The 9,699-nt window shown below is 38.8% G+C and overlaps 4 protein-coding genes across 6 annotated transcripts in view; all 4 read right to left on the bottom strand.

Moving 5' to 3' along the window:
* Nucleotides 1-2,615, bottom strand: part of LOC108242349 (protocadherin alpha-7-like) — a 3,681-nt gene extending 1,066 nt beyond the window's left edge. The window contains exon 1 of the mRNA XM_037977522.1: nt 5-2,615. Within this exon, the coding sequence (XP_037833450.1) occupies nt 5-1,709 (1,705 nt within the window). The 5' untranslated portion in view covers nt 1,710-2,615. The remainder of the gene's footprint in view (nt 1-4) is intronic.
* LOC108242369 (protocadherin alpha-C2) overlaps nt 1-9,699 on the bottom strand; it is a 164,225-nt gene that overhangs the window by 139,059 nt on the left and 15,467 nt on the right. Inside the window, exon 1 of one of the 3 annotated variants that reach the window (XM_037977289.1) lies at nt 2,967-5,479. The exons of the other annotated variants lie outside the window; for them this stretch is intronic. Within the exon in view, the coding sequence (XP_037833217.1) occupies nt 2,967-5,372 (2,406 nt within the window). The 5' untranslated portion in view covers nt 5,373-5,479. Of the gene's footprint in view, nt 1-2,966; nt 5,480-9,699 lie in introns of those variants that run through there. 3 annotated transcript variants of the gene reach the window in all.
* LOC119617362 (protocadherin alpha-8-like) lies at nt 6,402-8,888 on the bottom strand. Its single transcript, XM_037977521.1, has one exon. It carries the CDS (start codon nt 8,775-8,777, stop codon nt 6,402-6,404), a length of 2,376 nt encoding a protein of 791 aa, XP_037833449.1. The 5' UTR covers nt 8,778-8,888.
* Nucleotides 9,362-9,699, bottom strand: part of LOC108242351 (protocadherin alpha-8-like) — a 2,457-nt gene continuing 2,119 nt past the window's right edge. The window contains exon 2 of the mRNA XM_037977520.1: nt 9,362-9,367. Coding sequence (XP_037833448.1) covers nt 9,362-9,367 — 6 coding nt within the window. The remainder of the gene's footprint in view (nt 9,368-9,699) is intronic.

Raw genomic sequence — 9,699 nt, 5'->3', positions numbered from 1 at the left:
GAGCTGACTGGATACAGGATGACTGGAGGGTTGTCGTTCTGATCCAGAATGAACACGTTCACTGTCACGTTGCTGCTCAGTGACGGAGCTCCAGAATCTGCGGCCGCAACTCGGAACTGAAAAGTTTTCAGAGTTTCAAAGTCGAAACTTTTTAGCGCCACAATGTCTCCAGTTTCAGAGTTTATGTTCAGGAAAGATGTTAGCATGTTTGCTCCTTCTTTATCTCTCAAAATAAGAAATGAAATATGAGCATTACTGCCTTCATCTTGATCCCGAGCTGTCATTGAAAAAATCGTCTTCCCTGGTGCATTATTCTCAAATATATAAAATGTGTAGGGGCTCTGAGAGAATACTGGCCTGTTATCATTCACATCAGATAGAAATATTGCTATACTTTTTTCTGATGATAACGATGGTTCTCCTGCGTCTTTTGCGACAATTAACACATTATATTGAGAGTGCAGTTCTCTGTCTAACAGATGTTTAGTTACTAGAGAATACATGTTATTCTGTAAAGATGGAGTGAGTAGAAACGGAAGATCTTGGTTAATGTAACATATAACTTTTCCATTGAGACCAAAATCAGAATCCTTTACACTAATTAATGCAACTGTCGTACCTGGCTTTGAATCTTCAGGCAGCGCATGTGAAAAAGACGTCACTTCAATCTCTGGCGTGTTATCATTCACGTCAATAATATTAATGACTACTGTTTTGTCCGTTGTCATCGTGGCTGTACCTTTGTCCGATGCTTGAATATCAATTTCTAATCTGGCACTTTTTTCGAAATCTATGTCTCCTACCACAACAATGACTCCTGTCACTGAATTTAAATGAAAAAGTTCACGTGCACGTGCATCTACGTCCTTGCCAAAGGAATATACAACTTCCCCATTTGAGCCTTCATCTAAATCTGTAGCATTTATCTGGATGACAGTTGTTCCAACAGGAGAGTTTTCTTTTAAAAACACAGAATATGACTCCTGGTTAAAAACGGGCGGATTATCATTAACATCGGAAACATTAACTATTATTGTCATGTTTCCAGACTTTGGAGGTTTTCCTCCATCTAACGCTGTCAGCAGTAACACATGACTTTTTACTGATTCTCGATCAAGCGGCTTTTCAAGAACTAAACTGGGTGTTTTACGGTCCTCACCGCGGTCTTTCACCTCTAAACGAAAATGTTCATTTATACTCAGTTTATACCGCTGAACGGATAGCAAACCGCTGTCAGCATCCCGCGCTGCTTGCAACTGGAATTTGGCACCTGGCAATATCGACTCAAAAATCCTTAAAATGCTTACATTCTCAGGAAAGTTCGGTGCATGATCATTTACATCAAGAATCTCCACAGAGACGTGATGGATCTCCAGCGGGTTCTGTAACACAGTTTTTAACTCTATAACACAAACCTTGCTGCGGTCGCAGATTTCCTCTCTGTCTATTTTTCGGTTCACAAACAAAATGCCATCATCTTGATTCACCGTAAAAGGAGGCTCTGTCGAGCCGTAGACAATACGGACACCCCTCTCTTTCAGCGTTGTCTTATCAAGACCCAAATCCTTCGCGATATTTCCAACAACTGTTCCTTCTTGAACTTCCTCGTAAATAGAATATCGGAATTGTCCTTTGGCACAGCTCCAAAACGAAATCAGAATCGTTATACATGTAATCCACTTTGTCCAAGACCGTTTCCTTTGTTCCATGACGGGATGGTAGGAAATTAAGAACACCGTAAAACCACTTTAAAAAAGGCTTCTCATCTATCCAAGCACCTTCCCTCTGCGACAGTCGATATCACAAATAAACTATTCCCCAAGATAAATGTTTTGTTTATTTTCTTTCGGTTTTAATGTGAATTATCTCCGCTTCACAGCAAAGATTCTCCTTATGATGACTAAACAGGAAGGGGATGGATCTTGTGAATTTAACACACACGAAAAAAAATATTATACTGGCACCAAGTGATGTGAAACGTTATTGCATACCTACACTAGGAATAACGACAAAATGTACATAAAAAGAGCAAAGCAAAAGCTTGAAAATTTATTTTTTTAACGAGTAACACAAGAACAAAAGCATGATGCAATTTGAAAACACAACAGCGATGAAAATTTCTGCGCATTTAGCTTAAAATGCAGTTATTTGAGGCATGCCACCTTTTAAAAAAGTGAATTTTTTGGTTTGATTTTCATATTAATTATTTTCTTTTCTATAGCGTTCAATTTTCAAGTAGGATATCTTTCAGAACCATGGACAGAGACAACTTGAGTGCCCTGCAATTGCAGACACTAGGAGACGATATGAATCAAAATGAAATGTTTTCTGACAAAACTATCATAATCTGATTGAGTAGAACTCCAGTCATACAAAAGTTAAATTACTTGACTGAGTTACTTAAGTTGAGACACTAGTTCATATACCAGCAAGCTCAGACAGATAACTTTTAGGAAGCAAAAAGTTCAAGAACTATTACATTTCATTTCATTTCACTTATATGTGCAGTGTTAATCCAAGAACTAAAAGCAAAAATGGAAACAAAAAAAACCTGTGATGTATATGGTCGTGGGGACTATTATCTCTGCAGATTCTGTTAACACAACAGCAAACAAAAAAACAAACAAACAAACAAACAATCAAACTAAAAGAGAAAGGAAAACAAACACACTGTCTGAAAATTTTTAAGGGTTTTGGGTTTTCAAATAATGAAATGTTTTTTTTGTTGTATATTCTTGATAAATATTACCCCTAATATTAGTTTAATGCTTAAGCAAACTCTGTAAGCCTTATGTAGACAATAAATAAAGACAATATCAACACAAACAGAAAAAAATAAGATTAACTGAAAATGCAATATACAACACATGTGTAATGTAAAGTTAAAAAATACTGAGGTGTGGGAGACAGGTCTATATGTGACTCTAAGGTTCAAAATCTGACAAGAGAAGAACAGCTGATCTTACCTTTTCAGAAGTATGTGTTCTATCTGGCAGCACTAAAGTATTTGCATGACTTCCAGGTACTATAGTGGATCCTATACTCATCCTGGGTCCAACTAGCATGTACCGTTTGTCTCCAGATCTGTACTGGATGCTGTGGCACAGTGTCCCATCATAATTAGCCTCTTGCAGATATTTAGAAGTATAGTCTGTGGTTTTGGAGCACTGCATTGCAATCAGAACAATGATGCTGATGAGGAACAGAACTGAAACTGAGCCCAAAGTGATGATGAGGTAAAAAGTCACGTTATTCTCTTCATCGTCTTTTGCTGCACTTTTAACATCTGAAGCTGCAAAAGCCTCCTTGGGCTCCACCAGTTTGACAATGACAGTAGCTGTTGCTGAGAGGGAAACATTGCCATTGTCTTTGACCAGTATGAGCAGTTTATGCTCAGCCTCGTCTGTCTCTGTGAATGAGCGCAGTGTTCTGATCTGTCCTGTGTAGCGGTCCAAACCAAAGAGACTGTGGTCAGTAACTTCCTGCAGTGAGAACAGCAGCCAGCCATTATATCCTATATCAGCGTCATAGGCTCTGACTTTAGTCACCAAGTGTCCTGCGTTGACGTTGCGGGGAATCTCCTCCACACCTTCAGCAGAACCGTTCGAGCTGACTGGATACAGGATGACTGGAGGGTTGTCGTTCTGATCCAGAATGAACACGTTCACTGTCACGTTGCTGCTCAGTGATGGAGCTCCAGAATCTGTGGCCACAACTCGGAACTGGAATTTTTTCAGACTTTCAAAGTCAAAACTCTTCAATGCAACAATGTCTCCCGTGTCAGAGTTTATGTTAAGGAATGATGTATCTTTATTATCTCTACCTGCATTCCTGTCAATATGATACGAAATTAGCGCATTATCTCGTTCGTCTTTGTCAGATGCTCGCACTGAAAACACAGGCGCTCCTGGTTCGTTGTTTTCTGTGATATAGAATGTGTAGGGGTTCTCTGAAAACTCTGGATTGTTATCATTGGTATCTGAGACATGTATGTCTATTGTCTTTTCAGATGTAAGTGCCGGTTTACCTTCGTCCTTTGCTATTATTGTTACATCATATTTTGATTGTTGTTCTCTGTCCAGCTGAGACTTGGTGATTACAGCGAACATGTGATCTTGGATTGATGGAGTTAATGTAAACGAGCTTTCGTCAGCAACATAAGTGATTATTTTACCATTTATCCCAGAGTCTGAATCTGTAATGCTGATAAGTGCTACTGTTGTTCCTGGTCTTGAGTCCTCTGAAACTGCACTTGACAAGGAGGCTATCTCTATCTCAGGAGGATTGTCGTTTGTGTCTGCAACTTGAATTATTACACTTTTATATGTTTTAAATGGAATGCTTCCCTTATCAGATGCTTGTACATTTATGTCATATCTGTCTTGCTCTTCATAGTCGACATGACCTTTGATAATTATTTCCCCAGTAACAGAGTCGATATCAAACATATCACGAATTTTAACTTTGACATCACTTCCAAAGGAGTAAACTACTTCACCATTAGAACCAGCATCCAAATCTGTTGCATTAACCTGAATAACTGTTGTGCCAACTGGGGAGTTTTCTTGTAGCACGGCTGAATATTTATCTTTAGTAAATAATGGCATGTTATCGTTTACATCCAAAACATCAATGTATATTTCAATTGTGCCCGTTTTTGGTGGAGTTCCGCCATCTATAGCCTTCAGAATTAATTTATGTCTACTTTTGGCCTCTCTATCTAGCTGTTTCTGTAACTGCAAAATTGGAGTTTTGCCATCTCTTCCTCTGTCATTAATCTCTAAACGGAAATGATCATTTTGACTAATTATATACTGTTGGACGGAGTTTGTTCCACCATCTGGATCGAAGGCATTCTGTAACTGATATTGTGCCCCCGGCAAAGCAGACTCAAAAATCTCTATTTTCTTTGTTTTATCAGGAAATGTTGGAGAGTGGTCGTTTAAATCTATTATTTCCACTGTAATGTAATGTATTTCCAGCGGGTTTTCAAGCACCGTTTTAAGATTAATGACACATGCATTATTATCCTTGCATACTTCCTCTCGGTCTATTTGTTGGTTAGAATACAGGACCCCATCGTTTTCGTTCAGCTTAAAAAGAGGTTCGGTCGAGCCGGGCATAACACGGAATCCCCTCCGTTTCATCACATTCACATCTATTCCCAAATCCTTGGCTAAATTTCCGACAAAACTCCCCTCTTTGAGCTCTTCGGGTATTGTGTATTTCAGCTGGGAAGAGGCTGCGCTGACAAAAGAAAACCAAGCCAAAACGGCAAGCATCAGAGATGGTTGAAGCCACGAATCCCATCCTCTTTGTTTCATCCTGCAAGGCGTGAAGAAGAATCCCAACGCGCACATGATCCTCCGCATTTCTAGAGTTATGTTTCCATCCAAGCAAGTTTACTCCTATTCCATGAAGATAGATCAAAAACACCAAAATATTTTCTCCATCACGGTATTCCAAACCGGTCAGCTAAATGTTGTCTAACCAGACTGAAGGTAAAAACCTGCGCAACCCGGATATCAACCCAGACACATCAGGCTTTATATTGATAAGATACTGCCACCTTGTGAAAAACCTAAAATATGTCCAATATATACATAAAATGTTTATTATTCTGTATTTAAAATGAGTTCACAAAGAGCTAAGTCTATAACTGACTTTCTTTTTGCTGTCCAAGAGCAAAAACAAAATACGCAGTAAAAACTTTGCGTTCCTTGAAGCCAGTGTCGGATAACATTTTAGGCTCATTGGTTTCATCTGTTTAATGGTGTGAAAACTGAGCTATATGTTTGGTTTTAAAAGAACGTTAACAGCAATGTAGCCTATAACAAGATACCTAGGCATTGTTTGTGAAATTTTAAAGATTTTATGAGAAAAGAGCAGGTAAGGTTTATTTAAAAGCATATCAGTTTAATATAAAAACAAAGTTATGAGTTCTAAAGAATGGAAAAGTCAACATGACATATAGAACACTATAGAACAGTTACTTATTACCGTCGCTTAATGCGTGAAAAGAAAACATTTTTTATTTAAAAAAATGACGACATGGCTACAAATGAGGAGAAAAAAATGTTGTACTAATGATTCGTGAACTACAACTTTAACAATAGATTATTAATTTATTAAGAGTTTATTGAAATTTATATAAAAAGTTCTGACGTAGCGGGGTACAGCGGTGTGGTGGTTAGAGCTGTCGGAACCGAGGAGCGGGTAAAAGAAAATAATGGATGGATCGATAGAGGTTTTGAATTGAGTAAAGTTACACCAAAAAAGACAGGTGAGCTGAAATTAGATGCATACAAATTCTCGTTGTGCCTGATCCCGACATGTTTTAAATCGTTAAAAAATATGACCTGAAATTATGAGTAAACAACAGCAGAGATAATTAAAAATCTCTATTCGTGAAGGTTTTCTAAAAAATATTGTCTTACCTCTTCAGATGTTTTCTTCCTGTCAGGTAACACCAGTGTGTTTGCATGACTTCCAGGTACTATAGTAGATCCTATACTCATCCTGGGTCCAACTAACATGTACCGTTTGTCTCCAGATCTGTACTGGATGCTGTGACACAGTGTCCCATCATAATTAGCCTCTTGCAGATATTTAGAAGTATAGTCTGTGGTTTTGGAGCACTGCATTGCAATCAGCACAATGATGCTGATGAGGAACAGAACTGAAACTGAGCCCAAAGTGATGATGAGGTAAAACGTCACATTATTCTCCTCATCATCTTTTGATGCACTTTTAACATCAGAAGCTGCAAAAGCCTCTTTGGGCTCCACCAGTTTCACAAGGACAGTAGCTGTTGCTGAGAGGGAAACGTTGCCATTGTCTTTGACCAGTATGAGCAGTTTATGCTCAGCCTCGTCTGTCTCTGTGAATGAGCGCAGTGTTCTGATCTGTCCTGTGTAGCGGTCCAAACCAAAGAGACTGTGGTCAGTAACTTCCTGCAGTGAGAACAGCAGCCAGCCGTTATATCCTATATCAGCGTCATAGGCTCTGACTTTAGTCACCAAGTGTCCTGCGTTGACATTGCGGGGAATCTCCTCCACACCTTCAGCAGAACCGTTCGAGCTGACTGGATACAGGATGACTGGAGCGTTGTCGTTCTGATCCAGAATGAACACGTTCACTGTCACGTTGCTGCTCAGTGACGGAGCTCCAGAATCTGTGGCCACAACTCGGAACTGGAATGTTTTCAAAGTTTCAAAGTCGAAACTCTTTAGCGCAGATATTAGTCCGTTTTCTGAGTTTATGTTTAAGAATGTTGTTACGTCAGTCTGCCTGGCTATATGATATGTAATAGCTGCGTTTTCATTCACATCGTCGTCCGTAGCGCTAACAGAAAAAAATGATCCTCCAGCAATGTTATTTTCTGACAGATAAACTTGTAATGGGCTTTGCTCAAATCGGGGACTGTTGTCGTTTACATCTGAAATTTGAATACTCAGACTTGTAATTGTAGATAACTGAGGGTCTCCACAATCAGTAGCTAGTAGTGTGATTTCATAATGTGACACTTTTTCTCGATCTAAATGTTCCTTTGTAACAAGTGAATATATGTTTTCCTTGTAAGACGGCTTTAGTTCAAACGGAACGTCATTTGTTATGCGTAAAATAATATTTCCATTTACTCCAGAGTCTTTATCTGTTACACTGATGAGTGAAATGACTGTGCCTGGTTTTGAATCTTCAGATACAGTGTTCGATAAAGATGTAACATCTATGTGTGGTGAATTATCATTAACGTCTTTTATCTTTATTATCATTCTACATCTCCCTAATAATGGAGGCGTTGCTTTATCAGATGCTTCAATATCGAGTTTGTAAATTTCAGATTCCTCAAAATCCAAGGTTCCTTTTAATTTGATTTCCCCAGTTAAGCTGTCAAGTTCAAATATTGTATATACTTTACTTGCTAATACTTTGCTGAGACTATATTTTATTTCTCCGTTAATCCCTTCGTCTGGGTCTTTTGCGTTCATTCTTGCAACAACTGTGCCGATACTGGCGTTTTCGTATACTTCTATCTGATAATCGTTTTGACTAAAGGACGGACGGTTATCATTAATGTCCAGAACAATAATAGAAACATTTAGTGTTCCAGATTTTGGAGGTTTACCTCCGTCAACTGCCGTTAAAAATAACAAGTGCTCATTATTTTGTTCTCTGTCTAAGGATTTCCTCAGCACTAAAAATGGTATTTTTTCTTCATCACTTTGACTTAAATCTATGTCAAAATGATCGTTAGAAGATAATGTGTATGTGCGGATGGAGTTCACTCCCGCATCTGGATCACGTGCCGCCTGCAGCTGGAATCGGGTTCCGACTGATGTATGCTCAGCTATTTCAAATCGCTGATGCATTTTAGGAAAAGTGGGCGAGTGGTCATTTACATCAATGATTTCTACAATAACATGATGCATTTCCAAGGGGTTTTCAACGAGGATCTTTAGCTCCATTACGCATGCGCCACTACCTTCACAAAGCTGTTCTCTATCAATTTTTTTACGAACCTGTAAAGCGCCACTATCCGAATTCAAATTGAAAAAGGCATCGTCAGATACTTTAACAATTCTCAGCCGTCGATCAGTTAAAGAGGCTTTATCCAGACCGAGATCTTTAGCAACATTTCCCACGGTGGTACCTTCTTTCATCTCCTCCTGGATGGAATATCTCAGTTCGGCCACAGCCTGTTTCCCGAAAATCAGCAGGAAATATAAAAGAAAAATAAACCAGCAGAATTCACTCGGTCGTCTCTCGCCCGCCATAGTTTCTCAGACTCACATGTACACTGAGGTTTCTGAATGTCTCAACAAATGCGTATTTAATCCCTAACGCGGTATCATAAAACCTCCTTCATTTATCGAACGTGTCCTCCGCTGTGCAACACCACACAAAAGGTTTTCTGTGAGGAGGGACTGTCTCTTCTGTTAGCTGGTTATGTCACAACGACACCAAGTGGACGTCATAGTTCAGTTTTAAATTGTTTAAAAATGTGAATTCCCCCGTTTTCTTTTGATTCCTCAAAACGAGTCACATCTAAAAGTGCTTTATTTTTATCAGTAAATGTGATACTGCTTTCATTAGACATACAGAATAAGGGCTCATGCAACCTTAAAAGATTCGGATAACAACTAAAATACATTTATATTTTAAGAATTGAATAAAACTATATTTCTAACAAAAGCCTCACATAAACAGGTCTGATAAAGTTTTCTGTCCAAGCTCTATACGATCTAACGTACCACGCTCCCGTCTTAGACTAGAAATTATTTCCAGCTGTTGAATTATCAACTACTAAAACCAGGAAGTAAAATACAATTTTAAAAAAGTGCGATTAAAACAATGTCCTTCAAGGCTGAGGAAGTAAAATGCCAAGCAAATAATGAAAAAAAAAATGCTGCCACGTCTTACCGCATCAGATGTTTTCCTCCTATCAGGTAACACCAGTGTGTTCGCATGACTTCCAGGTACTATAGTAGATCCTATACTCATCCTGGGGCCAACTAACATGTATCGTTTGTCTCCAGATCTGTACTGGATGCTGTGACACAGTGTCCCATCATAATTAGCTTCTTGCAGATATTTAGAAGTATAGTCTGTGGATTTGGAGCACTGCATTGCAATCAGAACGATGATGCTGATGAGGAACAGAACTGAAACTGAGCCCAAAGTGATGATGAGGTAAAA

The sequence above is a fragment of the Kryptolebias marmoratus genome, linkage group LG9 (assembly GCF_001649575.2).
Source record: "Kryptolebias marmoratus isolate JLee-2015 linkage group LG9, ASM164957v2, whole genome shotgun sequence".
Taxonomy (NCBI): Eukaryota; Metazoa; Chordata; class Actinopteri; order Cyprinodontiformes; family Rivulidae; genus Kryptolebias; species Kryptolebias marmoratus.
This window is presented reverse-complemented; position numbering and strand designations above follow the sequence as displayed.

Excerpts from the sequence above, each read along its gene's own strand:
- LOC119617362 (XM_037977521.1), bottom strand. The coding sequence starts at position 8,777 with ATGGCGGGCGAGAGACGACCGAGTGAATTCTGCTGGTTTATTTTTCTT.